The sequence below is a fragment of the Phacochoerus africanus genome, chromosome 9 (genome assembly GCF_016906955.1).
Source record: "Phacochoerus africanus isolate WHEZ1 chromosome 9, ROS_Pafr_v1, whole genome shotgun sequence".
Taxonomy (NCBI): domain Eukaryota; kingdom Metazoa; phylum Chordata; class Mammalia; order Artiodactyla; family Suidae; genus Phacochoerus; species Phacochoerus africanus.
This window is the reverse complement of record NC_062552.1, coordinates 83,284,249-83,301,019: the sequence shown is the minus strand read 5'-3', so window position 1 is coordinate 83,301,019 and position 16,771 is coordinate 83,284,249. Positions and strand designations below refer to the sequence as shown.

At 43.9% G+C, this 16,771-nt stretch overlaps 1 protein-coding gene across 1 annotated transcript in view; it reads left to right on the top strand.

The window, feature by feature from the left end:
• Nucleotides 1-16,771, top strand: part of RYR3 (ryanodine receptor 3) — a 570,648-nt gene that overhangs the window by 521,649 nt on the left and 32,228 nt on the right. Inside the window, exons 77-87 of the mRNA XM_047794870.1 lie at nt 873-929; nt 2,404-2,503; nt 2,656-2,735; nt 4,445-4,521; nt 7,018-7,091; nt 7,672-7,689; nt 8,109-8,189; nt 8,633-8,721; nt 9,946-10,074; nt 14,797-14,901; nt 16,625-16,706. Of these exons, the coding sequence (XP_047650826.1) occupies nt 873-929; nt 2,404-2,503; nt 2,656-2,735; nt 4,445-4,521; nt 7,018-7,091; nt 7,672-7,689; nt 8,109-8,189; nt 8,633-8,721; nt 9,946-10,074; nt 14,797-14,901; nt 16,625-16,706 (892 nt within the window). The remainder of the gene's footprint in view (nt 1-872; nt 930-2,403; nt 2,504-2,655; nt 2,736-4,444; nt 4,522-7,017; nt 7,092-7,671; nt 7,690-8,108; nt 8,190-8,632; nt 8,722-9,945; nt 10,075-14,796; nt 14,902-16,624; nt 16,707-16,771) is intronic.

Sequence of the window (16,771 nt, the reverse complement as noted above, 5' to 3'; positions counted from 1 at the left end):
CAGGCCTGGGGCATGACATGGGCTCCAGGCTTTGCCCAGTTCATGTGCTATATGGGCAACTTTAATAAACCACTCCACCATCATCCTGTGGACACCTTGAAGCTTTGCAGAGACGGTGGAGTCTAGTGGCTGGGTCCACATGGCAGTCCTAAGCCAGCCAAGCAGGGTTTGGGTAAACAAATCATCCTCAAATTTTCACTCAGTGTTCAGAACATGCCTAGCCGTTCAGACACATCTGTAGCTGCAGGAAGTTAGGCACATTTGCAAACAAATTTAGAGACTAGCGGGAGATCCTCGTGTTCTGGAAGAGACAGAGAGACCAGAGATGCTATTTCTATGTCACATAGAGGGATGGGGGCCCCTGGAATGCTAAGTGGTTAAGCAAACTGCTGCATCTCAAATGGGAGAACTTAAGGTCGAGCAGAAAAGGAGGAGTCTCTTGGGGTACAGGAGTACCTGTAACTCTACCAGCTGCACCTTGGGGTCCCTTTGGGATTCACATCCGGAGCCTCCATAGGCTTATGGCCAAGCCCTGGTTCTTGTTAGGAAAGGGCCAGGTCCCTGCCCTCCTGTCTCTTGATTTACACTGGAACTTTACTAAGTAGCAGCGTTTAGACCCGTGGTTAAACCAGATAGGTCCCTGTTGACCTGTGATCTGGGTCCCGTTTCTCATTTCCAAACCACTTGGTCACTGCAAAGGCAGCACTGGGAGTAGAATGTGGCCCTGCAGTGGTCCAGGTGTTCCTGGTCCTGAAGTGCCTGTGAATTACATCCTGTCCCCTGCCCTTACCCGGTAGAACAAAGTCTTGTTTATTACACTCCCCTTTCATTTGATTGTCTGTTTCCTTCTCTTTCTTTTCCATGGAATTCAGAGTTGTCAGAGTGGGGAAGATGAAGAAGAGGAGGAAGACAAGGAAAAAACATTTGAAGTAAGTTTTCGCTAAGATTGAGGCCAACAGGAGGGCCTGTGGGGTGGGGGCTGACATTAGCCATGCAGCTCACCCACCGTGTGTATCTGGCAGCAAATGCACAAGTCGCCCTGGATGAGCACACCTGTCAGTTGTGGTGGTTGTCTGTCTGTCCATCTAAATGAAGGGAGCAGGCAGCCAGTCAACACACAGCCCCATAGGTTTGTTCTTCTGGAAAACCTCCTACATCTATCCAAGCATGGTAGCAAAGGGGGCCATAGAAGGGCAAATTCAGAATTCCAATCATGGCCCAGCAGAAATGAATCCGACTAGGAACCATGAGGTTGCAGGTTCGATCCCTGGCCTTGCTCAGTGGGTTAAGGATCCAGCATTGTCATGAGCTGTGGTGTAGGTCTTAGATGCAGCTCAGATCTGATGTTGCTGTGGCTGTAGCTGGCGGCTGTAGCTCTGATTGGACCCCCAGCCTGGGAATTTCCATGTGCCAAGAGTGTGGCCCTAAAAATCAAAAAAAAGGGAGGGGGCAAATTCAAACACTCAAAGGAGAACATTCAAAGCAGTGGAGAGACTGGATGGTTTTTGCACCATTATTTTGTAAATGTCCCTAATAACTATCTTGATTTTGAGGCAGTGCAAAATCTCTGAATCGCTCAGGATAAAACTATCTTAGTTTACTTGCATTGTTTTGTAGACAAAGTATGCAACAGGAGAAGTAAATGACCATAATTACAGTTCTGGAAAGTCCTGACGTTCTAGCATCTCATATCAGGTAGAGTCTCTGTTGAGCAGGGTCTGAGCATTCTGGATTGGTGGGTGTTTCCTACACTCAGAGACTCCAGCTGAGCCCCCAGCAGGTTTTCCTGTATGACTGGACATTGAAAACAAACACATTTTAGTCTGGTGTCACTTCCTATAAGGACACACTTCCTGGTGTCCTTCCTATAGGATCACAGGGGAATGGATTATGTCAGCTGTCAGTACAAAAAGTAGAAAATTCAGCATCAAAATGTGAGTACATTATAGGTGAGCAGTTTTGGAAAGCTGGATAGCATCTAAAAACAAACTTCCCAGGTCTGCTTTGTTCCAAAATATGTGTGTTGGAAGTTCCCGTCACGGTGCAGCAGGCTCAAATCCATCTAGGAACCATGAGGCTGCGGGTTTGATCCCTGGCCTCACTCAGTGGGTTAAGCATCCAGCGTTGCCGTGAGCTGGGGTGTAGGTCGCAGATGTGGCTGGGATCTGGTGTCGGTGTGGCTCTGGTATACTCTGGCAGCTGTAGCTCTGATTAGACCCCTAGCCTGGGAACCTCCATATGCTTCGGGTATGGCCCTAAAAAGACAAAAGACAAAAAACAAAAAAAATCAAAGTATGTGTGTTGTTTTGCAAGGCAAGTAAAAATGCACTCTGTCAACTCACCTGACCACACTGAATTCCCTGGGGGTAAACAGATCTCCATACCCCCGCTTTTGTTTTCCAGGAAAAAGAAATGGAAAAGCAGAAAACCCTCTATCAGCAAGCTCGTCTGCATGAGCGTGGAGCTGCTGAGATGGTCCTTCAGATGATAAGCGCCAGCAAAGGTGATTTCTGAGATTTCTGCACGGGCTCCGGAACTGCCACAGAACTGTCACACGGTGACATGAAGGCACTATTAAAGGGTCCCCATAAAGCCCAGTAGATGTGTTTTACCCTCTGTTTCCTTGGTGATTCAATCAGATCTTTACCACGGCAGGTGAGATGAGCCCCATGGTGGTTGAGACTCTGAAGCTGGGGATTGCCATCCTGAACGGGGGTAACGCCGGCGTGCAGCAGGTAATGGGGACTCGCAGGAGGTGGTGTTTCCATTTGACAGCTGTCACACTTCAGGAAGAGGTGTTGACTCTGCTACAGAGGTGGCTACCCAGAATTGCCTTGGCTGGTGTCTGTCCTTAGTGGCCAATTATGTCTGAGTAGCTGAGCCAAGACTGGGAGTTTACAGACATGCGTGTACTTAAAAGAGGCTTTACCCAGAGTTCAAACAGAAAAACATTTCCCTTTTTCATCACTACATGATTTTCTGCAGAAATAGGCTCTAGAGGGAATTTTCTAAGCCTTAGGATTTAAATTTTTTTTTTTTTTTTGTCTTTTTAGGGCTGCACCCTTGGCATCTGGAGATTCCCAGGTTAGGGGTTGAATCGGGGCTCTAACTTCCACCCTACACCACAGCCACAGCAATGCAGGATCCGAGCCACACCTGCGACCTATACCACAGCTCATGGCAATGCCAGATCCTTAACCCACTGAGCAAGGCCAGAGAATCAAACCTGCATTTCCTGGATACTAGTCAGATTCATTTCCACTGAGCCACGAGGGGAACTCCAGTCTTAGGATTTTATTTCAACCCTTCGCCTATCAGTGCTTTACTGTGAGCAAGGAGCCTGATCAGTTAAGTGAGGTTCATAACCCCACACACCTACTGTGTGTCCATTCATTCATTTATTCTTTTATTTAACAGCCATTAACGATCACTGACTATGCACCAGGACCAGGCTTTGTTCTGGGGGTGGAGGGTATAGCAGTGAATAGTGCAAATAAAGACCCCTGCCATCATGCATTAAATAAGAGAAGACATAGTGGCGTGTGCCTGGCACATAGAATTCATTCAGAAATCTGAATTGGAACTGGCTACAGAAGACAGAAATGCACTGGTGTCTCCTGAGCACTCCAGGCTCTGGCTAAAAATAAAAGCATCTGTGTGCACAGGAAAATGAAATTCAAAGACTCTTGGTATTCATGAGGGTTATATCCCAGGGCCTTTGAGAAGCTCAAATCCATAACTACCATTATTGCATGTGATTTCTTCCAGCCTTTAATTCATCCCAAACAGATTTCTGAGTAAGAACTACCATTTCCAAAGGCAGCCCTCACTTTATTTTCTTCTATCACCACCCCATTAGCTGACTTTCTTACAGAGCCCTTTAAGAAAGAAAGCAAGAAAGAAAGAAAAATTCTTTTTATGTCATACAAAGTTCCTGGTTTCCTAGTGACAGAGAACAGAGGAAACTTAAGTCTCATTGTGAAAGAGATACTGAGCTTTCAACTAGGCTCATTATAAACTAAGCTCCTTTCTCCAGTGCATTAAATTCATTGCATGAGCTGTTCAGATTATACCTCAGCAAATGTAAGCATTACTAGATCCCTGATTGTGGCACCTGTTCCCACATAGAAGCAGCTTCAAACAGTAAATCTGTGAATGTCAAAGATCTACAATACTTTCAATACCAATGAAGCTTTTTAAAATAAAACACCCGCCCTAAGAGGTTCTAGTTCCATAGTAGAGGGCAAGGCTTAGGCACATGGAAGCTTTCAATCCATGGGTGGTGAATTCTGATGCTTACCTGGGGTTACTAACCACCACCTTGGATCTGACTCGATGTTCCTGCATGGCTGGGACCTGCCAGCTGTCCGTCATAATTAAGATGGTCAGTGCTTGTGCTATAGTTGTCATCATTTTTTCCTTTTTAAATGTCTCTCCCTTGCAGAAAATGCTAGATTACCTAAAGGAGAAAAAGGATGCCGGGTTCTTTCAAAGCCTTTCTGGTCTTATGCAGTCTTGCAGGTAAATCTGGAAAAACCATCTCTAGCATATTTAAAAAAACCCTTCACTACTCAAGGAAAGGAGAATGGGGTGGATGGGCCACAAAATAAACTAGCTGATTGTGGAGTTAGTGAGAATGGAATACCTACTTTAGAAAGCTAAGAGAATGAGTATTGTTCCTCCAACCTTCAGGATTACCTTCAAATAGCATTGGGAGAGGATGTAATCTACACAGTCACACACCTCTACACCTGTTTGTTTTTTTAATCACACTTGCCTCCTTTCTTATGATGGGGCTTTCTTCAGCGCCGAGTGCAAGTTTCTCTTAAACATGTATGCCCTTAAAAGTCAAACTAGAAAAGAATCAAAAAGAGGAGGAATCCTGAGTATGACTCAAATCTATGTGTTCATTAGACCCATGAGGCACTTTGGTAATCTCTAGTCTTAACAGTTCTTTGAGCCCCAATATGTGTTTTGTGGGTACATATTTTGACACATCCATTTTGACAAGGGTACAGCCTAGTGTGGGAACATTTTGACATTGTCTGAGAAACAAAGCCTTAAACTTTCCATTTATATTATCCAGTTGTGTAAGCCTCTCCTCATGGCTGAACCCTCTGACAGATGAACAGTAGGTAACCAGAAGTCATAAAGCTACCTTACTTGCTTGTTTCAGAAACAAGCCAGCAGTCTTTCTAAGAAAAGTGTCAGCTTATTCTCCAAGATTCATATTATTTTGAATCATCTGCAACTCATTCTGAAAACGTCAAAGTTCTAATTATCTAGCTCATTTGCCTCCAATTAATAATTCTTAAAATTAGAACATTGGTCCATTTGAAAATTTGGGATTCTTTTTTATGGTGGACCTCGTACCATTGCTAGCCACATTTGATTGGGTCAATATTGTACCCTGGGGTTGTAGAGAGCATATCTGAGCTGTAATGCAATTCCTTGTTCTCAGCTCCATTTCCCCCCACCAGCAGCCAACTCATCTATTACCTCTCCCAGGGAAAGAAAACGTAATATTGCCAGACCTGACTCACTGAGGGTGAAATAGTACATGTGGACTCAAAGATGGCAAAATTGAGGCACTTCAGTTCCATATTGCTCATGAAATTCTCAATTAAATTTCAAAGCGTTCTCCTGATAGTCCATAGTACTTAATATCACTAATGTCATTTATAATGATGGCTTAGAAGGATGATGACATACCCTTAGAGGCCACCTGAATTCTAACAGAAGTTTTAAGATATTTTAATGGGTTTTGCTGATTATAAAAATAATTTTATTTGTAAAATAGTTAAGCATTAAAGAAATTAAAACATTTGAAATGGGTATTTTGGGTTAGACTAAGGGTCAGAAATGTCCACTGCACAGATTGTCTCCTGAATCAGAAATGATGCTTCAAAGCGGCTATGTCCAAATGTCCTATTTCCATATTTTCCTCCCTTGACAGCAAAACCAAAAGCAAAGGATAGTTTTGGATTATTGAGCAGGGTGTGGGCAAAAACAACACAATGGCAATAGGAATTTTCATTTTCTCATTAAAATTCGTCTAAACTCCAGAACATCTCTCAAGATGTTCCCTAAAGAACATCCCTAGAGAGGAATCCCTAAAAGGGGGAAGAGGGTGCTGGATTTCCCCCCCAAGTCTTTCCAAACCAGGATTTGTTTCCTTTGCTTAGGGGTGAAAAGAAAGGGAGGTTTTTCATAATCTTACCTAAGATCTATATTCTTATGAGACTTTTTGGTCTTTCAGTCTATGGAATCTTTCATATTGGGGAAGGAGTTAGACTCTATCAGAAAAATAGTGAGCTCCAGTTGGAAATAATATGGTCATTATCCTCATCATCATAGCTTTGTGGTTGTACTAGGGGTTCCTGGCTAAGTAGGATTTGGTGGTGGCTTTGACAGGGAAGGTCGAAGAAGATGAGAACATAAAGCCAACTCATCACAGGTTCAGAAACACCTAGCAACACCACTGCCTCTAGAAAGCCTAACTGTGGCTACTATTGGCTCCTGAGTGACAGAAGAAAAGGGTGTGGCTCTTCAAGATCTGAAAGTTTGTATCTCTCTCCATCCTTATTCATCCTGAACACTAAGGGCCCCAATTCCTTGTGATTCACAAAGTAGGTAAATGTGGTTGGTGAACATAATTAATGCTGTTTATACTCTCCCTTAAGAAATCTTAGAAATAGATTATTCCTTCTTTATTTGGGAAGCCTTTCTAAATCTTCATCCATAAGAAAGGACTCAAACTCTACCAACAATGACTGTGGCCATAAGAGTTTCTGACCCTCGTCTTTGCACATGGTCAGGGCTGTGAGGAGTAGGTATCCTTGGGCAGCACTGCCTGGAAAACCTGGGGAACCATTAAGACTCTCAACCACACGGTAACGCATTAGTGTGTTTATGACGATACAAGGACAGGATATTCTTAGTCGATGGGCACATTGACTTTAGAAAGCCATTTTCCCATTGCGTGTAGCCCTGAACCTGTTTTCTTTCTGTTACAAGTGTCCTTGATTTGAATGCATTTGAGAGGCAGAATAAAGCTGAAGGCCTGGGGATGGTTACTGAGGAAGGAACACGTAAGTAACTAACAAAGGTGAAGGCTGTTCTCTTCTTGATTAAAATCTGATTTAACTTGCTGGTTAGAGCCTCTGCTCAGTGCTGCTTCATCTACAAGGACTGGGTCCATTTCAGCAAGATATTTCCATCTGTAGTTTTTGTGTTTGGGGTGGTTTTTTTGTTGTTGTTATTTTTGTTTGGTTGGGGTTTTTTTGTTTGTTTTTGCTTTTTAGGGCCACATCTATAGCATATGGAAGTTCCCAGGCTAGGGGTTGAATCAGAGCTGCAGCTGCAGGTCTGCACCACAGCCATAAGGATGTGAGCTGCATCTGTGACCTACACCACAGCTTTATCCCATAAAGCTGTGGGATCCTTAACCCATTGAGCTAGGCCACGGATCAAACCTACATCCTCATGGATACTTGTGGGGTTTGTAACCTGCTGAGCCACAACGGGAGCTCCCCCATCTGTAGATTTGATGAAGCACTTCCAGGCTGATGTGTCCATAGAGCCAGCCTTAGCTTAAGACTTAAGCTTAAGTCTCTCTTAATGTTTGTGGTTTTCTTACTCTGTCTTCTCCTGTTTTTCTCTTATCACCAGTGATTGTTCGTGAACGGGGTAAGTTTGAGTTTCTGGCCTGAGTTCCCACCATGTGTGTGAGTCCTAAGGGAGCTTATTTAATTGCCTCAGCACAGACACTTTTTCAGTTTGGTGGTTGCATGTTGAGTTTAACCCAGCAGTCTGTTTTTTAATTAAAGAAGTGTCTTCCATCTTCCAAAGCATGAGTTATGGACTGTGAACCATGACTGCCATGAGCCTAGTTGTTTTCCTTACAAATGCATCCTGGGGCCAGCCCTTTTTGCTTTGTTGGACATTGCCTCCATTCCCATTTAATTGGGTTTGCCACTGTTCATCCAAAGTTCCCTTTCCATGCCGTTCTCATACAGCTCCTTTAGCACTTTTGCAGTCCTATGTATTCAAAAGTGTTCTGTGTTGAGAAGCCAAACAAGTGCTCACTGGTATTCTGTGTTTTCAAGGTGAAAAAGTACTCCAGAATGACGAGTTTACACGTGATCTCTTTAGATTCCTACAGTTACTTTGTGAAGGACATAACAGTGGTAAGTGGAACAGATTGATTTGTCAAGGGAAAAACAACCTTCAGGTGCAAAATTATGATTCATTTCTGCTTTCCTTTTTTAATACAACCACTAGCTAACTCAAGGACAACAGCTAATCTGCTCCTCAATAAGGAACCCTTTGTAGCATGACCTGTAACACCATGGCTAATGCTATTGAGTGACACTGAGGCTAAGCTGCTTCTAGAACCTTCACATGTGGAATCTAAACACCCACCCCTTTTCTGTCAGGTCTCTCAGGGCTCATTAAGTCTAGTTTCTGGTGTCCCTGGGGTGGGAGGGCTCAAGGCAGAGCTCTGTCCTGCCGGATCTGCCAGGACCCAACCAGCATGCCCTTGGACGCCTTTTCACGTGGTGTCTCTCTCCTGAGCTTAGCGCAGAGGGCATGACAGGGCTGGGCTCTGACCCAGCTCTGGTGTTCTCAGACTTCCAGAACTTCCTGCGGACTCAGATGGGCAACACCACCACCGTGAACGTCATCATCAGTACCGTGGACTATCTCCTCCGTCTGCAGGTGAGTGGGCCTGAGATGGCAGCACGCCTCACATACACTTCCAGAAGGGAAAGACAGCCCCACAGGGTCAGGGTTGGCCCGGGGTATAGTTCAGCCCCAATAAGGAAGGGATTGTCACCTCCGTGCACACACCCATGGCAAGCCAAATACCTAAAGGTGAGTTCGAAGACTAAAATGGGAGGGAATGGTTAGGTATGGAATCTTGTGTCAGAAACTGCTGGTTGACTTTAGTGTTGGTGCCAGTGTAGACTTAGCCACGGTGCTCCACTACTCTCACACAACCTGGAAGTGAGGACAGATTTCACTGCGAAAAAGAGATACAGAAAATGGTAGGAATAAGATGAGTTTACAAGTTCTTAGTGTTGAGAAGCCACTTGACTTACTCGTTTGAAGGAAAATCCAAATATTATCAGGAACATCTACACAAACACAAAGAAAGGATTCTCTTGGCGTTCCCGTGTGGCTCAGCGCGTTAAGAACCCAACATAATGTCTGTGAGGATTCAGGTTCTATCCCTGGCCTTGCTCAGTGGGTTCAGGATCCAGCATTGCCATAAGCTGCAGTGCAGGTCACAGAGGTAGCTCGGATCTGGTGTTGCTATGGCTGTGGCATAGGCTGGCAGCTGCAGCTCCAATTTGACCCCTAGCCCGGGAACTTCCTTATGCTACAGCTGCAGCCACATAAAGGGGGAAGAAAAGGATTTTCTTTTCTCTTCGCTCAGCCTGGTTGAGCTACTTACCATTTCATGACCTGGAGCAGCCTAGTCAACCTCCTTGTGTTCCAGTTTCCTCACCTGTAAGATGGGTAGTACTATCTCATTGGGCAGTAGTGAAGGTGGAGAGGTTTAATACATGCAACGTGCTCAGAACAACGCCTGGCACTTACAGTGTCAGCTATTATGTTGCTGCTGCTATCACAATTATTTGCATGATGGTTATGATCTTTGATGTACCTTTTTCATTGTGAATAAATGGTCCTGTAACATGGTCACTCAGGTCCAGCTGAATGCCGTCCTGTCTCCTCTCTGGTCTTTCCTTTTAGTACAGATGTGCTAAAAGATGCTAGGGATCAGTTACCTCTGTGCTTCTTCACAGAGTCCCAGGCTCCTGTCATCACGAAGAGGTTATAGTGATGGTCAATGCTCTTACACGCTTCCTGGATATTGGGGTTAGCATCACCGACTATTACGTGAGAAGTACTCAACTCTTGCTTGTTTGTTCTTAGGAATCAATCAGTGATTTCTACTGGTATTATTCAGGGAAAGACATCATTGATGAGTCTGGGCAGCACAATTTTTCCAAAGCCCTAGCCGTCACCAAGCAGATTTTCAACTCTCTTACAGAATACATTCAGGTATGTGCTACAGAGTATATGCTTGAAAACAAAGAGGACATTTTTAACATTCTCATATTCTATTTTCCCTGCAGAGTATTTGGTTGCACGTGTGGACTGTGCATCCAGGTCCAGCACTGATAGCATTTCTTATCTAAATAGGAACCAACAGTACTTATACTATGAGAGGCTAGAGTTTATAGAGCCCACTGTGACCTGTACATAGAATTGTCATGCTATATTTGCACTGAACTAGATGCCTTTTGCTTTCCCTCCTCGACTGAAATCTTTTGGCAGACAGAAAATTTCTTATTCATTTTAAAATTCTTTATTTCAGAGTTCCCCTTATGGTGCAGTGGAAATGAAACTGACTAGGAACCATGAGGTTGCAGGTTCGATCCCTGGCCTCACTCTGTGGGTTAAGGATCCAGCATTGCTGTGACCTGTGGTGTATATAGGTCACAGATGTGGCTCGGATCTGGCATGGCTGTGGCGTAGGCCAGCAGCTGTAGCTCTGATTCAACCCCTAGCCTGGGAACCTCCATATGCCACAGATGCAGCCCTAAAAAGCAAAAAAAAAAATTTTTTTTTAATAAATTAAAAATAAAATAAATTATATATTTCCAACATGTGTGGCACATCACAGGTGTTCAGTAAGCACGGAGAGTGAAGTGGATAAATTACTGATAGAATAAAGGAATAAAGGGACAAATGATGTTATTTGAGTCTGGAGATTAAAAACAGAATTTGTGAGATCCTACTAATGTATCAGAAATTAAATCTAGGGGAGCTTAACTTCAGAAGCACATAAGCAAAATGTGATGGTCAAGTCAGGCTGAATGTCTACTTCTTGCAGCGTTACTTCCTCTGTTCGTGACACTCTGTTCATTGCCTGCAGTGGTCTAGCTACTATGAAAGGAAGTAGAGGTCGTGCTCAGGCAGAATTTGCTGGTTTGAAATCAGGAGCCATCTCATGTCCTCTGTGATGTATATAAGACTCTTTAAGATCTATATGACGAACCACCTGGCACAATGAGACCATATTTGCTTACTAAAACACAGGACTAAGACTTGAAAAGAAGATTTTAAGGAAGAGATTGGTCTGCACTTTACTCAAGGATTCTAAGAACATAGGGAGATAAACCTAGGAACAGGTGACTGATCTGAAGTTTCACAGCATGTGAAATCATCGAAGATCATTGAACAGAGCTGACAGGCATCTGATTTGCTCTCTGCAGAAGCCATCCTAATCTACAGAATTTCCCATAGAGCACTTAAGCCAAAAGTAAAAGTTTATTTGGGGGTGAATCTGAGTTTCTTTCAACAATCAGTTTTGTTTCAAAAAAAGAATCCAGAGGGAGTTCCCATTGTGGCGCAGTGGTTAACGAATCCGACTAGGAACCATGAGGTTGCGGGTTCGATCCCTGGCCTTGCTCAGTGGGTTGAGGACCGGGTATTGCCATGAGCTGTGGTGTAGGTTGCAGACGTGGCTCGGATCCTGCATTGCTGTGGCTCTGGCATAGGCCGGTGGCTACAGTTTCGGTTCTACCCCTAGCCTGGGAACCTCCATATGCCGAGGGAGCAGCCCAAGAAATGGCAAAAAGACAAAAAAAAAAAAAAAAAAGAATCTAGAGGCTTCTAGGGATCAGACACCAAATGTGCATAAATAGTGGTTTTCAAATAAGCTAACGTGATTTAGGGGTGCAGGCAATGTTTATCCTACTCACCTCTTCCCTGGAAATTCTGCCAAGCCTTTTATAGAACTCAAGATAGTATCAGTGTTCCTTTTGAAAATGCATTGATGCGTGATTTGGAGGTTGACTGAAGGGTGGGAAAATATAGGGGAAAAAAGTATAAGGAAGAGTTAAGGATAAGAAATGTAGGCAGAATATGACAAGATCCTAAGTGTATAAAAATATATAACACAGTCTCACTGAAGAGGTGGGGAATAAGGTGCTGACTCTGGAAACTTGGGAAATGAGTACAGTCTGTGAGACCAAAGGCAAAAGGAACTATACACAGGGACTTTAGTTGATGAACTTTTTCTCACGGGGATATGTGTTAATAATCTTAAAACCCTTATACACAGATAATGGAAATGAGCCAGGTTTTTCACTGTTGGAATAGCTGGTTACAAATGAGCAAGGAGAAGAGACTAGAAGACCCCTGTGGAAATGGATGAGAATTGAGATTTCTGTATGCTAAACTTGAGATTTCTGTAGCTACAGATGGTTACATATGGAAATATTTTTAGATACGTGTATACACGTGGATTAGTACAACACACATGTATCTGCTGCTCTGTCAGCAAGGAGGACCTGAAAAAAATGATACTTCAGTAGCAACAAGCACTACTAGAGGCCAGATCCTGCCTTCTAATACCATTCTCCAGTGAAAGGAACAAGGCTTCTTAGAGAAATGGCTAATTCTAAAACTGGCACAGAGGAGTTCCCGTCGTGGCGCAGTGGTTAACAAATCCAACTAAGAACCATGAGATTGTGGGTTCGATCCCTGGCCTTGCTCAGTGGGTTAAGGATCCGGCGTTGCCGTGAGCTGTGGTGTGGGTTGCAGATGTGGCTTGGATCCCGAGTTGCTGTGGCTCTGGCATAGGCTTGGGGGCTACAGCTCTGATTAGACCCCTAGCCTGGGAACCTCCATATGCCGCGGGTGCGGCCCTAGAAAAGGCAAAAAGACAAAAAAAATAAAAATAAAAATAATAAAACTGGCACAGAAAACATACAAGATGAGCCTGAAACATCCTATAGAGCAAGGAAATGCAAAAAAAAAAAAATTTTTTTTTTAATGATGGTATGGTACAGGAGCCAACTGAAAGAACTCCCAATGGCCAAAACTGGAAAAAGTACAGCTTATAAAATAAAGTAGCATTGGAGTATAACCCAAAGCATAAAATGAATGCGTGGAGTCCATACTGATGTCAGTAAATGTTTAAAGAGGAGTTCCCTAGCAATTAAAGATCTGGTGTTGTCACTGTGGTGACTCAGGTCGCCACTGTGGTACAGGTTCAGTCCGTAACCCAGGAACTTGTACATGCCGCAGGCACAGCCAAAATAAATAAATGATGAAACAAATAAGAAAGAATAGACAATTCTCCATACAGAAGAATTTCAAATAACTTCTTTTTAAAAAGAAAAGAAACAAAACGTTTGCTCAATAATGATGTTCAAATATAAGAAAGGTTATCAACATGGAAAGTGCAAACTGGTCATCAAGTCCCCCTTCTGTGTTTGGCTTTCAGAAAAAAATAGTTAAGAAATGATATACCTGACGTTTGGGTTAATGATAAGAGAGTCCTAAAAGTGGTTGAACCTTAGGAATATAATTCAGAATTTTTTTTTTTCCTTGTGAGGGTAGTCCCCTGGTCATCACATGTAATATGTAGCTTTACCTGCAAACAATGGATGCACAAGGGCCTGGTTTCTAAGCTGTGCTCTGCAGAACCATGGAGTTCCTGAGAACCCCTCTTGTTTTGGTTTTTGTTTTTTTCCTCTTTTAATTTTTTAATTATAGGTGATTTGCAATGTTGTCAGTTTCTGCTGTAAAGTGACCCAGTTTTATATATATATATATATATATATACACACACACACATGTATATATATATATACATACACACACACACACACACATTTTTTTTCTCATATTATCCTCCATCATGCTCCATCACAAGTGATTGGATATAGTTCCCTGAGCTCTACCGCAGGACCTCATTGCTTATCTACTGCAAATGCAGTAGTTTGCATCTACTAACCCCAAACACCCAGTCCATCCCACTCCCTCCCCCTCCCCTGGCAATCATAAATCTGCTGAGGAGTTCCCGTCGTGGCGCAGTGGTTAATGAATCCGACTAGGAACCATGAGGTTGCGGGTTCGGTCCCTGCCCCTGCTCAGTGGGTTAACAATCCGGCGTTGCTGTGAGCTGTGGTGTAGGTTGCAGACGCGGCTCGGATTCCACGTTGCTGTGGCTCTGGTGTAGGCCAGTGGCTACAGCTCTGATTCGACCCCTAGCCTGGGAACCTCCATATGCCACGGGAGTGGCCCAAAGAAATAGCAAAAAGACAAAAAAAAAAAAAAAAGAAAAAGAAAAAAGAAAAAAAGAAATAAATCTGCTGAGAACCTCTCTTAAGGGGTTAGAGTGGGCTAGAGTTGGCAGGAGTGCCCTTCAGTCCTATTTCAAACAGCACATTTAACTTTTTTTTTTTTTTGTCTTTTTAGGGCCATGTCCATGGCATATGGAGATTCCAAGGCTAGGGGGAATCAGAGCTGTAGCTGCTGGCCTAAACCATGCCATAGCAATGTGGGATCTGAGCTGCAACTGTGACCTACACCACAGCTCACAGCAATGCTGGATCCTTAACCCACTGAGTGAGGCCAGGGATCGAACCTGCGACCTTGTGGATGCTAGTCAGATTCGTTTCTGCTGAGCCATGATGGAAACTCCTAACTCTTAAATAATGTTTTTATTTTATTTGAAAACATTCTGAAGCAAAAGAAAATCTCTGAAAAACACTGCACAGTGAAATTCCTAGTGATTTTTCCTGAAGGTAGGATCTTATGATGGTGGGGTGGGGAGAAAGAATATCCTGGGAAAATGTTGAGGTACAAAGCATGTGACTTTTGGAAAGAGCTGTCTGCAATATAAGCTGATGTTTGATGCCCTTACAAAGGCAAGTTTCAGAGCAGCTTGTGATGCTTAAGTGAAATAAGAATGTCCTCCCTCTCTAGGGCCCCTGCATTGGGAACCAGCAGAGCCTGGCTCACAGTAGGCTGTGGGACGCAGTGGTTGGCTTCCTCCATGTATTTGCTAACATGCAGATGAAACTCTCTCAGGTACTGTGGCCTGTTCCCCGTTCCCTGTGTGTCATTGGAGTGAAAGGCTGAGTCAGTCCCCACCCTTGGTATTCCCATCATGGATGTGGCTGCTTGACCAAATGACTGGAAAAGCCAATGCAGATTAGGTCTCATTTTTCAAACAAGGGCCTAAATGGGAGACAGGAATGAACACCTCCAGGGGGCATCCCGGACAGGCTTTTGCATGGATGCAGCTTCTTTCCTTGTGTCCCACCAACCTACCCTTTTCATAATTGCCTCCACACTTGCTTTTTATGGTGCTAATCCCTTTGCTTCCCTGTCTGTTTTTGCAATTTCCAAACACAACCTACTACCCTGTCTAGTCTGTCCATCTGCATGTCTCTGTAATTTACATGTCCCCTCTCTCTCCCCCTCTGCTTCCCACCCCCTTCCCCATCTCTGCCTTTCCTCCTCACTCCCCATCTCTCTGGCAAGATGAATCAGAATCACTCAGAGCATTTATTATGAACAAATAAATGTAGTGTATATAGTGGTCGATCGCCTCTCTCCATGGCAACACATGAAGCAGAACTTCAGGATGTGTTTCAAGCTGATTAGAGTAACATTTGCAGCATTAATTCAAATAATGTATGTCTAAAACTTTCAAGGCTGTCACATCTGCCTCTCTCGTCTGGAATGTGCTACTAAACCCTTTCATTTTTCCCCTTTTGACTCTGGCCTTATGGGAGGAGAGAGTTCTTGGGAGGGCTGCCAGTTTGGCAGTAAAACGTCCACTGCTGTGTCAGCCCAGCGGGGCAGTGCGGTGTAGAGGCTCCAGAGACAAGATCCTGACCCTGCCATCTCTTCACCGGTGTCTTCCGGGAAGTCACTTCCCCTTTCCGGTTTTTGTTATCATCGTCTGTAAAAGATGGGAAGTTAGAATAGGTGATCTCTGAGGGCTCTTCTAGCTCTGAGAGTTTATCCTTCTGTAATATGCTGTGAATAACTATGATACACTCCAAAGGTGGGAGAAAATCCTTCTGAAAAATGAAGGGCTAGCCCAAGAACTGTGTCTTTGTGAGAGTCTGTAAAAGACATGTGGCCTGGAATGCATTATTTTTTAATCTCATCCTCAGATTCCCCACCTCAGATCTTCTTCCAAGAGTTGTTTTCCTTCTGTGACATAGGTATCAAGCACAGAGCTCCCTTGGCAATGCCCTGTCTTCAGTGCTGAACTCAAAACCAAACAGACTAGTATCAAAACCATCCAGAGGAATAGCCTCTATTGTGTAACATTTTAAGGGACCAGTGGCACCCAGATCACCACCAGTTAGAAGCAGGAGAACCTCAATTAAGAAAGAAAGGAGAACCCAATTGGTAATTAGAACCTTGATACTTTGATTGAATTGCAGCAGTATTCCCAGAAAGCTCACTGGTCATTCTTCAGTATGAAAAATGGCAACATAAGCTTGGTGGATTGGGTTGTTCAGTAGTTTTGGACAACAGCTGGTGTATCTGCCACATTGTGTTAACGAAAGGAAAACTGTAAAGGAGTTCTTTTGGCTGCGCCCTGCTACAGTGAGCCTCCCGATGCTACACAACGTGGATGCCAAGACATCCACACTCACCATGAGAAGGGAGCTCATTCTGGAGATGGATGCAGCCCTCACTTGACCTGCCCAGAGCAGGCTCTCCTTGCTCACTGCCCTGTACTTTGCTGAGGGATCAGATAGCTCAGGGGTATCTCCTGTTTCTGTTCTAGGATTCCAGTCAGATCGAGCTGCTGAAGGAACTCTTGGATCTCCTTCAGGACATGGTGGTGATGCTTCTGTCCCTCCTGGAAGGTTGGGCTGTTTGGTATAACTAGGCATTCACACAACTGTAATTGGTCCAAGCACTAACCATACTA